At 36.7% G+C, this 18566-nt stretch overlaps 1 protein-coding gene across 1 annotated transcript in view; it reads right to left on the bottom strand.

Annotated features, from left to right (window-relative positions):
• Positions 1–6193: 6193 nt before the first annotated feature.
• The window catches only part of LOC308354475 (solute carrier family 5 member 4), a gene marked incomplete at both ends in the record, with an annotated part of 44774 nt that continues 32401 nt past the window's right edge, over positions 6194–18566 (bottom strand). The window contains 4 exons of the mRNA XM_080821945.1: positions 6194–6408; positions 11602–11704; positions 14885–15100; positions 15849–16017. Coding sequence (XP_080678071.1) covers positions 6194–6408; positions 11602–11704; positions 14885–15100; positions 15849–16017 — 703 coding nt within the window. The remainder of the gene's footprint in view (positions 6409–11601; positions 11705–14884; positions 15101–15848; positions 16018–18566) is intronic.

The raw sequence follows: 18566 nt of genomic DNA, 5'->3' as shown, positions 1-18566 counted from the left end.
TGCTCCACCAATAAGTGAAACCATATGATACTTGACTTTCTCTGTTTGACTTATTTCACTCAGCATAATCTCTTCCAGTCCTGTCCATGTTGCTACAAAAGTTGGGTATTCGTCCTTTCTGATGGAGGCATAATACTCCATAGTGTATATGGACCACATCTTCCTTATCCATTCATCCGTTGAAGGGCATCTTGGTTCTTTCCACAGTTTGGCGACCGTGGCCATTGCTGCTATAAACACTGGGGTACAGATGGCCCTTCTTTTCACTACATCTGTATCTTTGGGGTAAATACCCAGCAGTGCAATTGCAGGGTCATAGGGAAGACCTATTTTTAATTTCCTGAGGAATCTCCACACTGTTCTCCAAAGTGGCTGCACGAGTTTGCATTCCCACCAACAGTGTAAGAGGGCTCCCCTTTCTCCACATCCTCTCCAACACACGTTGTTTCCTGTCTTGCTAATTTTGGCCATTCTAACTGGTGTAAGTTGGTATCTCAATGTGGTTTTGATTTGAATCTCCCTGATGGCTAGTGATGATGAACATTTTTTCATGTGTCTGGTAGCCATTTGTATGTCTTCATTGGAGAAGTGTCTGTTCATATCTTCTGCCCATTTTTTAATATGATTATCTGTTTTGTGTGTGTTGAGTTTGAGGAGTTCTTTATAGAACCTGGATATCAACCTTTTATCTGTACTGTCATTTGCAAATATCTTCTCCCATTCCGTGGGTTGCCTCTTTGTTTTGATGACTGTTTCTTTTGCTATGCAGAAGCTTTTTTTTTTTTTTTTTTTTTTTTTAATTTTTTATTTATTTTCAGCGTAACAGTATTCATTGTTTTTTCACCACACCCAGTGCTCCATGCAATCTGTGCCCTCCCTAATACCCACCACCTGGTTCCCCCACCCTCCCACCCCGCCCCTTCAAAACCCTCAGGTTGTTTTTCAGAGTCCATAGTCTCTCATGGTTCACCTCCCCTTCCAATTTCCCTCAACTCCCTTCTCCTCTCCATCTACCCTTGTCCTCTATATTATTTGATATGCTCCACCAATAAGTGAAACCATATGATACTTGACTTTCTCTGTTTGACTTATTTCACTCAGCATAATCTCTTCCAGTCCTGTCCATGTTGCTACAAAAGTTGGGTATTCGTCCTTTCTGATGGAGGCATAATACTCCATAGTGTATATGGACCACATCTTCCTTATCCATTCATCCGTTGAAGGGCATCTTGGTTCTTTCCACAGTTTGGCGACCGTGGCCATTGCTGCTATAAACATTGGGGTACAGATGGCCCTTCTTTTCACTACATCTGTATCTTTGGGGTAAATACCCAGCAGTGCAATTGCAGGGTCATAGGGAAGCTCTATTTTTAATTTCCTGAGGAATCTCCACACTGTTCTCCAAAGTGGCTGCACCAGTTTGCATTCCCACCAACAGTGTAAGAGGGTTCCCCTTTCTCCACATCCTCTCCAACACACGTTGTTTCCTGTCTTGCTAATTTTGGCCATTCTAACTGGTGTAAGGTGGTATCTCAATGTGGTTTTGATTTGAATCTCCCTGATGGCTAGTGATGATGAACATTTTTTCATGTGTCTGGTAGCCATTTGTATGTCTTCATTGGAGAAGTGTCTGTTCATATCTTCTGCCCATTTTTTAATATGATTATCTGTTTTGTGTGTGTTGAGTTTGAGGAGTTCTTTATAGATCCTGGATATCAACCTTTTATCTGTACTTTCATTTGCAAATATCTTCTCCCATTCCGTGGGTTGCCTCTTTGTTTTGATGACTGTTTCTTTTGCTGTGCAGAAGCTTTTTATCTTGATGAAGTCCCAGAAGTTCATCTTTGCCTTTGTTTCCTTCGCCTTTGGAGACATATCTTGAAAGAAGTTGCTGTGGCTGATATCAAAGAGGTTACTGCCTATGTTCTCCTCGAGGATTCTGATGGATTCCCGTCTCACGTTGAGGTCTTTTATCCATTTCGAGTTTATCTTTGTGTATGGTGTAAGAGAATGGTCGAGTTTCATTTTTCTACATATAGCTGTCCAGTTTTCCCAGCACCATTTATTGAAGAGACTGTCTTTTTTCCACTGGATATTTTTTCCTGTTTTGTCAAAGATTATTTGACCATAGAGTTGAGGGTCCATATCTGGGCTCTCTACTCTGTTCCACTGGTCCATGTGTCTGTTTTTATGCCAGTACCATGCTGTCTTGGTGATCACAGCTTTGTAGTAAAGCTTGAAATCAGGTAACGTGATGCCACCAGTTTTATTTTTGTTTTTCAACATTTCCTTAGCAATTCGGGGTCTCTTCTGATTCCATACAAATTTTAGTATTATTTGCTCCAGCTCTTTGAAAAATACTGGTGGAATTTTGATTGGAATGGCATTAAAAGTATAGATTGCTCTGGGCAGTATAGACATTTTAACGATGTTTATTCTTCCGATCCAAGAGCATGGAATGGTCTTCCATCTTTTTGTGTCTTCTTCAATTTCTTTTAGGAGTGTTCTGTAGTTCCTCGAGTACAGATCTTTAACCTCTTTGGTTAGGTTTATTCCGAGGTATCTTATGGTTTTTGGTGCTATAGTAAATGGAATCGATTCTCTAATTCGCCTTTCTGTATTTTCATTGTTAGTGTATAAGAAAGCCACTGATTTCTGGACATTGACTTTGTATCCTGCTACATTACTGAATTGCTGTATGAGTTCTAGTAGTTTGGGGGTGGAGTCTTTCGGGTTTTCCATATAAAGAATCATGTCATCTGCGAAGAGAGAGAGTTTGACTTCTTCCTTGCCAATTTGGATACCTTTTATTTCTCTTTGTTGTCTGATTGCTGTTGCTAGGACTTTTAATACTATGTTGAACAAGAGTGGTGAGAGTGGGCATCCTTGTCGTGTTCCTGATCTCAATGGGAAGGCTGCAAGCTTTTTCCCATTGAGGATGATATTTGCTGTGGGTTTTTCATAGATAGATTTGATGAAGTTCAGGAATGTTCCCTCTATCCCTATACTTTGAAGCGTTTTAATCAGGAACGGATGCTGGATTTTGTCAAAAGCTTTTTCTGCATCAATGGAGAGGATCATGTGGTTCTTCTCTCTTCTCTTATTGATTTGTTCTATCACATTGATTGATTTGCGAATGTTGAACCATCCTTGTAACCCAGGGATGAATCCCACCTGGTCATGGTGGATAATCTTTTTAATGTGCTGTTGGATCCTGTTTGCTAGGATCTTGTTGAGAATCTTAGCATCCATATTCATCAGTGATATCGGTCTGAAATTCTCCTTTTTGGTAGGGTCTTTGCCTGGTTTGGGGATCAGGGTAATGCTGGCTTCATAAAAAGAGTCTGGAAGTTTTCCTTCTGCTTCAATTTTTTGAAACAGCTTTAGGAGAATAGGTATTATTTCTTCTTTGAAAGTTTGATAGAATTCCCCAGGGAATCCGTCAGGTCCTGGGCTCTTGTTTTTTGGGAGGTTTTTGATCACTGCTTCAATCTCGTTACTGGATATTGGTCTATTCAGTGTGTCAATTTCTTCCTGGTTCAATTTTGGGAGTTTATAGTTTTCCAGGAATGCATCCATTTCATCTAGGTTGCTTAGCTTATTGGCATATAACTGTTGATAATAGCTTCTGATGATCATTTCTACTTCCTTGGTGTTAGTTGTGATCTCTCCCTTTTCATTCATAATTTTATTAATTTGGGCTTTCTCTCTTTTCTTTTGGATTAGTGTGTATTCTTAGTATTTTTAATGTTCTTTCTACAAAGACATTGTCTATTCCAAGGATATAAAGATAATCTTTCATAATTTTTCTAGATTTCTTCTGGTTTTAGCTTTTATAGTTAGGAATGTGATTTGAATGAAATATCTTTTTGCATGTAATATGCAGCAGTGGTCAAGGTTCTTATTTCCAGACAGTAATTCAATGACTCTTTTAAAGAAAGAAAACACATTATTAACTCAATATCAGCCACAGCAACTTCTTTCAAGATATGTCTCCAAAGGCAAAGGAAACAAAAGCAAAAATGAACTTTTGGGACTTCATCAAGATCAAAAGCTTCTGCACAGCAAAGGAAACAGTCAATGAAACAAAGAGGCAACCCACAGAATGGGAGAAGATATTTGCAAATGACAGTACAGACAAAAGGCTGATATCCAGGTTCTATAAAGAACTTCTCAAACTCAACACACACAAAACAGATAATCATGTCAAAAAATGGGCAGAAGACATGAACAGACACTTCTCCAATGAAGACTTACAAATGGTTATCAGATACATGAAAAAATGTTCATCATCACTAGCCATCAGGGAGATTCAAATTAAAACCACATTGAGATGCCACCTTACACCAGTTAGAATGGCCAAAATTAGCAAGACAGGAAACAAGGTGTGTTGGAGAGGATGTGGAGAAAGGGGAACCCTCTTCCACTGTTGGTGGGAATGCAAGTTGGTGCAGCCACTTTGGAGAACAGTGTGGAGATTCCTTAAGAAATTGAAAATAGAGCTTCCCTATGACCCTGCAATCGCACTACTGGGTATTTACCCCAAAGATACAGATGTGGTGAAAAGAAGGGCCATGAATCAATGTTCATAGCAGCAACAATGGCCATGGTCACCAAACTGTGGAAAGAACCAAGATGCCCTTCAACGGACGAATGGATAAGGAAGTTGTGGTCCATATGCACTATGGAGTATTATGCCTCCATCAGAAAGGATGAATACCCAACTTTTGTAGCAACATGGACGGGACTGGAAGAGATGATGCTGAGTGAAATAAGCAGAGAGAGTCAATTATCATATGGTTTCACTTATTTGTGGAGCATAAGAAATAACACAGAGGACATGGGGAGATGGAGAGGAGAAGGGAGTTGAGGGAAACTGGAGGAGGAGATGAACCACGAGGGACTATGGACTCTGAAAAACAATCTGAGGGTTTTGAAGGGGCGGGCAGTGCGAGGTTGGGGGAGCCAGGTGGTGGGTATTACGGAGGGCACGTATTGCATGGAGCACTGGGTGTGGTGCATAAACAATGAAATCTGTTACACTGAAAAGAAATTAAATAAAAAATAAATTGAAGTAGAAGGAAAAATAATTTATTTATTTATTTGAGAGAGAGTAAGAGAGTGGGGGAAGGGACAGAGAGAGAAGGAGAGGCAGAGACTCTCCAGCAGACTCTGAGCTGAGCTCAAAGCCCAGTGTGGAATTTGGTCTCATGACCATGAGATCATGGTCTGAGCTGTAACAAACAGTCCAACACTTAACCAACTAAGCCATTCAGGTTCCCCTTATTCACTTATTTTAGAGACAGAGAGAAAGCATGCAACTTGGGGAGGGGCAGAGGGAGAGGGAGGGGGGAAAGGAGAGAAGCAGACTCTATGCTAAGGGTGGAGCTGGACCCCACAACCCTGAGATCATGACCTGAGTTGAAGCTGAGTCAAACGCTCGACCATCTGAGGCACCCTGGAGTCCCACTGAATTGTAAACTTTAATTAGATGCATTTTATGATATGTGAATTAATTTTATAAAGTAGTTTATCAAATCAATGACTTAATATGCTAACATTTATTGGAAGATGGCTTTAAGACATAAGCTAATAATTTCCAGTAAATTCAAAAAAATATTGACAGTTTCCAGTAAATTCACAAAAATATTCAAAAAATATTTAAAATATTATTTAAGACATAAGCTAATAATTTCCAGTAAATTCACAAAAATATTTACAGCAGACATTTGTGGTTCTCTTCCCCTCAACCATTAGGAAATATTTCTATTTTCCTTGAGGTCAGTAAAGTGAGGTTGGGAGGTCACTGTTTTATAGATGAGGAGGTCACTACGTGAGGCAGAATTGGAAGAGGCATTCCTTCTAAGTGATAATATCTGGAAACAGAAAGCAAGAATAAGGTAGGGCAATCTACTAGGTGAACTATAAAAATTTTTTTTAGACCAAATCCTCCTAGTTTACACACACATATAGAGTCAGCTCCCTGGCTTTCGAAATAGACTGTTTCTTTATTGACACAAAGGAATAACAAAAGCTAAAAATCAGGTCTGTAGTCATCTCATATGATAAAATTACCAATTTCTTTCTCCCTTTTGAAATTACCTCCCTTTTGAAACATAACAAACTCAAAAAGTGAAAAAAAATCAATAAAATTATCCTTTGCTTAATAAATATTTAGTGGCTCAGATAGAGTTCAGGCAAAATAGCCATGGACAAAGACAGCCACTGCCAGGAGGAGAATGGCATTGACATTCACTATAGTTTTCCATAAAGGCTTCTCAGATGTGTCTCTCAGCTTCTTTTTCTGGGCTTCTTCCTCCTCTTTGGTCAGTTTGTGGCCTGTCTTCTGCAAACCACAGAATAAGTCAAAAGCTTTCCTGAGGCATCCACGGGGTTCCTCAGGATTATCTGAAACAAAAAAAAAGGACAAGCAAATGATCACAGAACATGGGAAATAAAACCTCTGTAAATGTAGTATAGATGACTGTAATGAATGATTACAGCCACTTTGAAGTATTGGAAGAATCCTTGAGAAAAACATAGATAACTTTGATTATATAAAAAGAGAAAACTTTTGCATTGTATAAATTTCAATAAATAAAGTAAAAACAAGTGACAAAGTGGAGAAAAACATTTGCATCTTATACCACGAGGGGTTTAATATTCTTAATATATAATGGACTTTAAAAATAAAGAAGGCTTCCATTAACTCCATGTAGACACATGCATACATAGATAAACTGTTATTAAATTCACTCAAAAAAGAGAAATTTGAAAGGATAAAGATGTGACTATATCTATCTATCTATCATTTATCTATCTATCTATAGAGATATATATAAAATGCAATATTACTCAACCATCAAAAAGAATGAAATCTTGCCTTTTGCAATGACTTGGATGGAGCTACAGTGTATTATGCTAAGTGAAATAAGTCAGTCAGAGAAATAGAAATATGACATGATTTCACTCAGATGTGGAATTTAAGAAACAAGACAGATGAACATGGGGGAGAGGAAAAAAAAGAGAAGGAGGCAAACTATAAGAGGCTCAACCATAGAGAACAAACTGAAGGTTGTTGGAGGGGTGGTGGGTAGGGGATAGCCTGAATGGGCGATGAGAATTAAGGAGGGCACTTGTTATGTTGAGCACTGAGTGTTATATGTAAGTGATGAGTCACTAAATTCTACACCAGAAACCAATATTACACTGTATGTTGACTAACTAGAATTTATTAATTTTTAAATTAATAAATTTATTTTTAATTTATATAATAAACACACTCTCTTAAATAAACAAATAAACAAAATAAATAAGTAAATAAAAAATCACACTCTTTAAAATAAACAATTATTTATTAATAATTTATATAATAAATTTATTTATTATTAAAGACTTTTTTTAAAAGATTTTATTTATTTATTTGACAGAGATCACAAGTAGGCAGAGAGGCAGGCAGAGAGAGAGGTGGGGAGCAGGCTCCCCGCGGAGCAGAGAGCCAGACGTGGGGCTCGATCCCAGGACTCTGGGATCATGACCTGAGCCGAAGGCAGAGGCTTTAACCCACTGAGCCACCCAGGCGCCCCTATTATTAAAGATCTTATTTATGCATTTGACAGAAAGAGAGAACACAAGCAGGAAGAACAGCAGGCAGAGGGAGGGGGAGAAGCAGACTTCCCATTGAGCAAAGAGCCTGATGTGGGGCTCTACCCTAGGACCCTGAGATCATCACCTAAGCCAAAGGCAGATGCTTTACTGACTGAGCCACCCAAGTGCCCTAGAATTTATTAATTTCTAAAAAAGATTTTATTTAATTATTTTAAAAAGAGAGAAAGCGCAAGTGGGAAGGGCAGAGGGAGAGAGAGAGAATTTTAAGCAGATGCTGCACTGAGCACAGAGCTCCACACCGGGCTCAATCTCATAACACTGAGATCATGACCTGAGTCAAAATCAAGAGTTGAACAATTAACTGACTGTACCACCCATCCACCCTAACTAGGACTTAAATAAAAACGTGAAACAACAAAAAAATAGAACTTTGAAATAAAATGATACTGAGATACCACTACTCATCTGTCAGTGACAAAAATTAAAAAATTTCACAATATACTATATTAGTTTGTGTGGAAGCAGGTACTCCCACACACTGGTGCTAGGAAACCATGACTCAACTCTCATGGATGTGAATTTGGCAGTGTACAGCAAAATTGCTTAGTTATTAACCCTTTGACCCAAAACTTAAACTTCTCAAAATTTATCCCAAAGGTAAACTGATAAAAATACAAAAAGCTCTAAGTACAAGGTTTTTTGTTCCTGCATTAGAAAATTTAGGGTGTGGTGAAAAAACAATGAATACTGTTACGCTGAAAATAAATAAAAAATTAAAAAAAATAACACTTGCCAGGATTCAGTGTTAGTTTGCTACTCTGTTTACAATGAATGTATTTGTTTTGATGTAAATTAAATCATTTCTTTAAAATAAAAAAAAAAGAATTATTATTACTTTTTGCTTGTTATAGAAAAAGGAGCAAGCTAACTAAAGGCAGACTTTAGGCTGCATTATAGAAATGTTTCAAAAATTATGGGTTGTATTTGTTGGTTTAAATGTCAACTGTGGGAAAATACTGGTTTTCCCACAATAAAGGGTTTGGGCACTGCTTTGAAGGCCTTTTTTTTTTTTTTCCAGAGACATTGCTAGCAAACATAGCAGAAAGCGGGCCTACTTATGAATTCCATCTAACCAGACAAGAAATAGTATCATTGTTTATTGCAACTGGAAGAGTTTCTACAAGTTTGAAAGAAATGGAAAACTTTAGGAACTTGATGCAAAATATTCGTTAAAGAAAAAAGTTGAGGGGAGCCTGGGTGGCTCAGTCCCTTAAGTATCTGCCCTCAGCTCAGGTCATGATCTCCATGACCTGGGATCCAGCTGAACCTGCATCAGGCTTCCTGCTCAATGGGGATTCTGCTTTTCTCTTTCCCTTGCCCCTCCCCACCCCTTGTACTCTGTCCTTTTCTCTCTCTGTCTCTCTCTCAAATAAATAAATAAAATCTTAAAAAAAATTTAGAACATAATTCTAAATTCAAATGTCTTTGAAAAACCATAATGAAGGTAAGACTATTCTTGTAAACAAATGGTAAAGAAAATTCTACAAATTAAAAACTGTGAAATGTAGCAAAGCATTACTTTGAGGAAAATGCCTAGCTTTACTTACTCACATTATAAAAGAAGGGAGCCTGAAAATTAATTAAGTAATATTAAATTTAAATTAGAAAAAATAGGGACACCTGGGTACTCAGTTGGTTAAGTATCTACCTTCCATTCAGGTCATAATCTCAGGGTCTTGGGATCAAGGCCTGCATCAGCATCAGGCTCTCTCAGCAGGAAATCTGCTTCTCCTTCTCCCTTTGCCCCATTCCCCACTCGTGCTCTCTCTCTCAGATGCTCTTTTTCTCTCTCTCAAATAAATAAATACAATCTTAAAAAATAAATTAGAAAAAAATAACAACAGAACAAACCTAAATAATGTAAATGGAAGGGTATGCAAAAGAGAAAAGAGGGTAATAAAATAGAAAAGAAGGATAACAATAGAGAATAATAACAAAACCCAAAATTAGTTCTTTAAGAAAAGTAAAATAAGGAGAACTGAGTGGCTCAGTCAGTTAAGAGTCCAACTCTTGATTGTGGCTCAGGTCATGATCTCAGGGTCGTGAGATCAAGCCCTACATAAGTCTCCCTGCTCAGTTGGGAGTCTGCTTGTCTCCCTCTTCCTTTGCCCCTCCCCCTGCTCACACACTCTCTCTTAAATAAACAATTTTTTTATTTTAAAGATTTTATTTATTTATTGGACAGATAGAGATCACAAGTAGGCAGAGAGACAAGCAGAGAGAGAGAGGAGGAAACAGGCTCACTGCTGAGCAGAGAGCCCCATGCGGGGCTCGATCCTAGGACCCTGGGACCACGACCCGAGCCAAAGGCAGAGGCTTTAATCCACTGAGCCACCCAGGCGCCCCAACAGTTTTTTAAAAGAAATGTAATGATGTATGGTGTATACATGGTGACTAACATAATATAATAAAAAAAGTAAAAGAAAAGTAAAATAGACAATTCTTTAGTAAGATTTATCAAGAAAAAAGAGAAATCACAAAAAATTATATTAGGAGTCAAAAGGAAATAGCTACAGAGGTAGTAGAAATGGAAAAGCCAATAAATATTATGAACAACTTTATGTCAATATATTTAAAATGTGTACTAAATGGACACAATCCTAGAAAATATAATTTTCTCAAACTGATTAACCAAGAAATGAAACCTCTAAATACCTCTATAGCCTCTCCTTTTCTCTCTTACACACACACACACACACATATGCACACATTCACTAGGCCCTAATGCCTAATGGTATAATTAGCAAAATACCAAAATTTCAATGCAGAAATCATTTCAATCTTATTGAAATATTTCTAATTCATTCTATAGAACACTATGATTTTAATACCAAAATCAGAAAAAGTATAAAGAAGGAAAACTATATAAGACAGTCTTACTCAGGAACACTGATATAAAAATCTAAAAGGAGTAGAATAACATTTATCCTCCCCTAGATTTGAGGAATCTAAGCCAAACCAAATGAAACAATTATGTATAGTTCCAGACAACATTTCCTGAAGTGCTAAACTTTGTCAATGGTTTTAAAAATACCAGGTATATGGCGATTCACAGACCTGTACCCCTGGGGATAAAAATACATTATATGTTTATTAAAATAAAAAAAAATTAACAAAAAAAATACCAGGTATATCTTCCACTCTGATTTGTTTCTTACTGAAACAAAACAGGATTTTCTAGAACATATCTCAAGCTAACTGAATGTAGCAATAATAATAAAAAGAAACAAATTCACTTTACAACAAAGGTGCCTCACTTCCAGCACCAGATTAATACAATGGTTGTCATTCTAACCACACAATCAAAATAAAAATACCAAAGCAGACTTTCAAAAAAAAACAACAAACAAACAGGTAAACAAGGATCCACAGGGATGTTTGTTGAAGTTTCCTTGAAGGAAATGAGATTAGAACCTAGTTTCAAAGGATAACTTTTTTCTCTTAGAGAGGAGAGGTAAAAATATTCTAAAGAGCTTGGTATATGTGGGGAAAAAGTGAAGAAATCTGCTTGGCTGGAATGGAGGGTATATTGAAGAGAATAGTGAGAAACAAGTTTGGATAAAAAGGTGGGACTAGATGCTAGGTACACCTAATCACGATCAATCAAGTTTGATTTGTTGAACATTTAATATGTTACCAGGAACAGGAGAGACTGGAATTGATTTTCACCTCAGAGCTGGAACACAGATCCATGGATGGATGATGGATGAATCGACAGACAGACTGATGGATAGGCAGATGAATGGGGATATTTTATTTGTAAAGAGTTGTCTTGTCTTGTTTTGGGGAGGTAAGATTTTAAAGTTTCAGTTTGCGATAAATCTAATAGCTTTTTCAGAAACTGAATTTACTGGCATTAAAAAATAAAGCAAACAGAAGTAATTCAGGCACATAGAGTTTCCACATGAAAACCAAATGTAAACCAGGTATTACATTCATCACCATCACCATCAGCTTCTTCACGTCTTATCTCTTCTGGATCTAAATCAATTCGTTCCTCTGTACTGTTCCGAAGAGCCCAGCATAGGCGATACAGCTGCACAGAGACCAAAGACAAGCACATTAGTGATGGGAAAATCTTTACAATAATATGATGGTACATTTGTTTATTGTGTAGTGCAAAAAAATCAAATGGCACTTAACAGTGTATGTAACAAAAAAAGGTCTTCTACCCCACTAATTCATAAAAACACACTAACCATTTAAAATTATTTGTTTTTAACTCTTCTAGTAGTTCTTAAACACTTTTAAGTAATATGCTTAAAACTCTTACTTCTGGATTTATAATGTTATAAAAGTCAAAGGTTTATCTAACTTACATATACCCCTGCTTCACTCATTGTCCTTATCATTCAGCTATTATTAGCTGCATCATTACTTTCAGTTTGTCTAGTGGTTACTCTTGTAACTTGTAAAATATCTTCTTTTTTTTAAAGAAAGATTTTATTTATTTATCTGAGGAGAGAGAGAGAGAGCATGGGCAGGTATAAGGACAGAGAGAGAAGCAGACTCCCTGGCCAGCACAGAGCAGACTTGGGGTTCAATTCCAGGACTTTGAGATCATGACCTGAGCGAAGTCAGATGCTTAACTGATTGAGCCACTCAGGTGTCCCTAAAATAGCTTCTTAAGCTTCATTTTTAGATTTATCATGTTTAGGTAGTATCTATGTACTGCTATTAAGTTCTGATAACAATTTATGCTCTTACACATCCATTTCCCAGCCAACCTCCAAACTTGTCAACTGTGTCATTATTTTAAAGCTGTTATAAGCTTAATAGAATTTTAATTATTTTCTGCAAATGTGATTAATACTTCTATGCTTTATATGTTGATTAGAATTTGAAAATAAATAGCTATTTATATTATTATATAACTTTTTCAGTGCTGTATATTCAAGACATGTGCTTGGACACAATGAATAAATATCAGCTCTAAGTCATTCCGAGGAAATGGTTCCAAATGTCAAATGGGTTTCAAAATTATAACCTATCATATGTTCTAAGTTATGCTTCATTTTAATTGGCTTCATATTTAGCTCATGACTTCCTTGTACAGATTTACCAGATTTTGTAATTGGATTTTTTGTTTGTTGTTGGCATAGCAGGCACATGCACCTTAACACTAAGATTCCTAAATATAGCTTCATAAGATTTTTAATCTTAGCACTTTTAAACAATATCTACTCTCTTTACTGAAACTCTCTTATTGAATTTTTAACTTGGACAAGGTAATTTGTAGTCTTCCCTAGGTAAAAAAATTATCATTCTGAGATTTCTCTTTCTGTTAGGTTAGGTCTACAACACTCCTCATGACTTCCTCTGAAATGACTATTGATTTTTATCAGTTGATTTTGAAAATTCAAACCACACAGTGTATTTATGAAACTGAAACATAAATTAGATAAAGGATCTCAATGAACCTTCAGACACATATTTTCTAAAAATCATAATAAATTGTAGTTATTTTTACTGCCATAAAAGAGCTTAATATTTATATATATTTGAAAACTAGCATGTTTTTTAGTGTCTTTTTCACTCAATTCCCAATATTCAACATAAATATTTAGTTATGACTTCTGGTGACATGTCTTTGGTAAAGTAGTTTGAGCCATTCTGTACTTCAGGTTTCCCTTCCACAAATAATATTTACTACTTTCCAAGGAAATATGCAAATAAATATTGTTTCAAAGATTGATTAATGCAAAATAAATGTAATAAATTAAAAAATATTAGTATATAAGCAATATATCTTTTAAAATGAATATTTTTTATTTTTTTACCTTTTTAAAATTTTTTATTTATTCTTTTAAATTTCTTTTCAGGGGGCACCTGGGTGGCTCAGTGGGTTAAACCTCTGCCTTCGGCTCGGGTCATGATCTCAGGGTCCTGGGATCAAGCCCCACATCAGGTTCTCTGCTCAGTGGGGAGTCTGCTTACCCCTCTCTCTCTGCCTGCCTCTCTGCCTACTTGTGATCTCTATCTGATAAATAAATAAATAAATAAAATCTTAAAAAAAAAAAAAAGGGAATCTCCACACTTTTCCAAAGTGGCTGCACCAACTTGCATTCCCACCAACAGTGGAAGAGGGTTCCCCTTTCTCCACATCCTCTCCAACATACGTTGTTTCCTGTCTTGCTAATTTTGGCCATTCTAACTGGTGTAAGGTGGCATCTCAATGTGGTTTTGATTGAATCTCCCTGATGGCTAGTGATGATGAACAGTTTTTCATGTGTCTGTTAGCCATTTGTATGCAAAACAGATAATCATGTCAAAAAATGGGCAGAAGACATGAACAGACATTTCTCCAAAAAAAAAAAAAAAGACTAATATTTGCTTGTCTTCTATAGTGCCTTCGCCAAAGATACCTTTTACTGAGAATTTCTGGTGTATATGTTTTAAGGTATTTTGTCTATTCTTAGACAAACATATATATGTGTATTTTGTTTTCAAAAAGTGGTATTATATAATAGTATATATTTCTGCAAGTGTTTTTCCCCCTTAACCATATTGTGGGCATTTAAAAAAGCAAATAATAGAGCTTCTCAAGTTCTTGAACAGCTGCATAATATTCAGTGTTCTATTGTGTATCCATTCCACTAGTGAGAGAAATTCGAGTTGTCTTCATCTTTTTTCTACCAAAAACCTTTGGTAGAGAAAATCATTATACATATATTCTTCCTGCTTGTGCAAGTATTTCTACACATAAGCTCCTAGAAATGTGGTTGTTGGCTCACAGGGTATGAGCATTTTAATTGATAAATACTGCCCAATTACCTTCCTACAAATTATAAAATTCGTACATTCACCAACAATTTTGGAGAGTGGACACTTCCCAACATCCTTACCAAAACTTGACATATTAATATTAAACATTTATGCTAATTTGAAAGGCATCTCATTGTTCTATTTTTCTTTTTCCTGACAACTGGTACCTGCTTTTTTTAAAATAAAAAATCTGTGTCAGTGTTTGTGTTGCGTATGAAATTCTACTTGCCACTAAATAGTACCAGCTCAGATGAGAGCTCTGCTTTGAAGACTTTTTCAATTTCTTAGGCAACACTAATTACTCTCTTCTTGGTATCCTAAAACGAAGATGAAGATTTACCTCCTAAATGCATTGTGAAGTTTTTTTGAGGTTGAAGCCCATTTCCCAATCCCCTGGAAGGCAAAGAACTCTTATTTTAAAATGAGCATGTATCTACTACTCATTACTCACATGTACATCAGGAATGGGTTTTGTTAGCAGGGAAACTCCCAGGATGACCAGCACAGAAACAAAAAAGAGAATGATGGCAAAGTACAGATAGTGCACTTCACAGATGATCTTGGGACAGTCACTGGTAGCCAAACAACTACTTGTTCCATAGACAAATTCTGCAATCATGCGAATGAGGCCAATCACAAGTCCAGTGACTAGACCCCAGAAGGCCCCCTGCAAAGAAAATAGGAATAAAATCAGAATATTTGGAAAAGATGAGAAGCTCATTTGAATAGATCATATTTATCATCCTACCTGCTTTCTCCACTAAGAATCAATAATGATCCAGCAATTGCACTACTGGGCATTTACCCCAAAGGTACAGATGTAGTAAAAAGAATGGCTACATGCACCTCAATGTTAATAGTAACAAGGTCTACAAGAGCCAAACTGAAAAGAGCTGAGATGCCCTTCAACAGACAAATGGATAAAGAAGATATGGTCCATACATATAGTGGAATATTACTCAGCCATCAGAAAGGATGAATACCCAACATTTGCATCAACATGGATGGAACTGGAGCACTTCACATTAAAAAAATCTCTTTTAATCCTCACAACAATTCTATCAGTTAGGCACTATGATTATCTTCGTTCTACCCAGAAACAAATTGTTTGCTTAAGATCACAATGATATAAAATGGTAGAGCCAAGATTGGGTCCTGTCAGTCTTACTCCAAAATTTGTGTTCCTCATCATCATGGCCTGTATATATAATATTTTGTGAGAAATGTAAAGACTATACTATAAGTATGCCCTGCATATTTATGCACTTGAGTGAGAATGAGGAATTGTAACTGACTACAATTATAATTGAGATGGGCTTTGAGTTGTATAAACAGGGTGGAAAGGATGCATTTTTCTCCAGTGAAAGAAATAATTTTCTCACTCTAGTTTGAAAGAAGTTTTCTGATTTACTTACTTGTTCATTAACTCTTTTACAGAAGATGGCAAGCAGGAAGACAGCTGCAATAGGAGGCCCGAGGTAGCTAGAAATTGCTTCTATATAATGGAACAGTTGTCCATTTTGAGATACCTGCACTAATGGGACCCACAAAATGCTGATGACAATTAATAGAATGATAAATAGTCTGGGGAGAAAACAAAATGATTTAAATATTAAACAAAAGTATTATTGGTACTTCGATTGTGCTTTTGTTCTTGAATTCATTCTTGTGGTCATTCACTGATTTTCCAAATAAAATCAAACTCCCAGGGGCACCTGGGTGGCTCAGTCATTATGTGTCTACTCAGGTCATGATCCCAGGGTGCTGGGATTGAGCCCCACATCGGGCTCCCTGCTCAGCGGGGAGGCTGCTTTTTCCTTTTCTACTCTCCCTGCTTGTGTTCCCTCTCTTACTGTGTCTCTCTCTGTCAAATAAATAAAAATCTTTAAAAAATCAAACTCCTTGACCTCACATGAAGCCATGCCATGTTTAATGACCATTGGTTAGCAAAATGCCAATAAAAAATTGCTTGTCTATAATTAGTAACAGCAGCTTCAACTATAAGGTTAAACATCCATTCATTACAGTTCAAATGTCACCAACTTGTTAATAATTCTCTAACGCGATTTATGTAATATATCAATTAGAAAAAAAATCACACTATTTCTATGAGTAAGTACTTATTGGTATGATAAAGAAAGCGAGTCCCATTTTAATCTTTTTTCCTAGCTTGAGGAAAACTAAATCAGGCTTCCCAGGTTAATTAAAATATCCTTTATTCCAAAATTCTGAGTGAATTGGCCAGAAATGTTAATTTGTGTGTTTTACTACTTGAGTACCTTGGCAGGTAGAAAGAATTGGTTAAAATATTGCTAAAAACTGCTTAGAGGTTACTGGGGTCCAGGGAGAATGACTAAGGCTAAACTCCAAAATATTCTGTGCTTATTGTATAAATAAATGAACAATTTATTGGACTTTCATTACTTCTCTGTGTTCACCTGAAATAGAGCTGTGGGGGAGACATGGGGGACAAGCGTTTGGGCAAGAGACTGAAGCACAATTGTCTCACTGAAGCTTTGCAAAACTTCTGCAACCTTGCAGTAATTAAATGTGATAAACCATGGAAAGTCTGAGCATGATTCCTAGATAATAAAGTTTAATGAACAAATAATGCCCACTACCCTTGTTCTCCTTGTTATCATCATTGGGAAGCAAATAATGTACCTACCTTGCTCTCTTATCTTCAGTTGTTTTCCATCATATGCGGAATAAAATCCAAAGTCTTGTTATAGCTTATATGGTCCTACATAATTTCACCTCTAGTTACCTTTTAGACCTTGGTTCTTATCACGCTTCCACTTGCTCATCATGTGCCAACCTCACCCCTGCTGTCCTTAAATACACTGCACACATGACTGTAGTAAGAATTCAGCACTTACTATTCCATTCCCAAAAAGCCACTGGGTTTACTCCCACACTTCCCTCAGGGCTTCCGTCAAATGCCACCTCCTCAGGGAAGACACCCTGAACAGCTATCTTGAGTGGTTAATCCTGCTTTAATTTTTTCCCTAGCACTCTCTGTCATTAGACATAGAATATGTTTATTAGTTGTCTATCTTCCCAACAAAGGCAAAAATTCTACAAAGCAGGAAATTATTTTTCATGTATATGTCCTTTTTCATATTTGTATTCTGGGACCTAGGAGGCATTTAATAAGAGAGAGAGAAAAAAATTCATTAATTTATTATTGAGACTTAAAAGGTATTCATACCCAAGATCATATGCCTATTAGTGGACTTCTCCTTCTTGGGCTTACTGAATTCAGGTCTTAATGCTTTCTCTACCAAAAAACATAGATCCCTTACTGTTCTCCTTCTAAAGTATTTTTCCAGAGTCAAAATCTGGACCAAGTGAGTCCTTGGAATTTTCCCTGGAAGTGCTTAATTTACTAAGCAATTTTTACTGTCTTCAGTAAACTACTATCTTTTATGTATGTAGTCAGTTTCTCTTGATGCCCCATTTCTTTATTTTTTAACATCTTAATTTTTTTTTCAGTGTTCTAAGATTGTTTATGCACCACACCCAGTGCTCCATGAAATACATGCCCTCTTTAATACCCACCACCAGGCTCACCCCCCCAAAACCCTCAGTTTGTTTCTCAGAGTCCACAGTCTCTCATGCTTCATCACCATCTCCAATTTCTCCCAATTCACTTTTCCTTTCCTTCTCCTAATATCCTCCATGTTATTCCTTATGCTCCACAAGTAAGTGAAACCATATGATAATTGACTTTCTCTGCTTGACTTATTTCACTCAGCATAATCTCCTCCAGTCCTGTCCATGTTGATTCAAAAGGTGGGTATTCATCCTTTCTGATGGCTGCATAATGTTCCATTGTATATATGGACGATATCTTCTTTATCTATTTGTCTGTTGAAGGGCATCTTGGCTCTTTCCACATTTTAGCAATCATGGCCATTGCTGCTATGAAACTGGGGTACATATGACCCTTCTTTTCAGTACATCTGTATCTTTGGGTGGCAAAAATTTAACAAGACAGGAAACAACAAGTGTTGGAGAGGAGTGGAGAAAGGGGAACATTCTTACACTGTCGGTGGGAATGCAAGTTGGTGCAGACACTTTGGAAAATAGTGTGTAGATTCCTTAAAAGGGGGTGGGAGGTTGGGTGAGCC

This window comes from Martes martes, assembly GCF_963455335.1.
Source record: "Martes martes genome assembly, chromosome: 13".
In the NCBI taxonomy this organism is placed as follows: domain Eukaryota; kingdom Metazoa; phylum Chordata; class Mammalia; order Carnivora; family Mustelidae; genus Martes; species Martes martes.
Note: the sequence above shows the minus strand (reverse complement) of the source record. Positions and strands in the feature narration are given on the sequence as shown.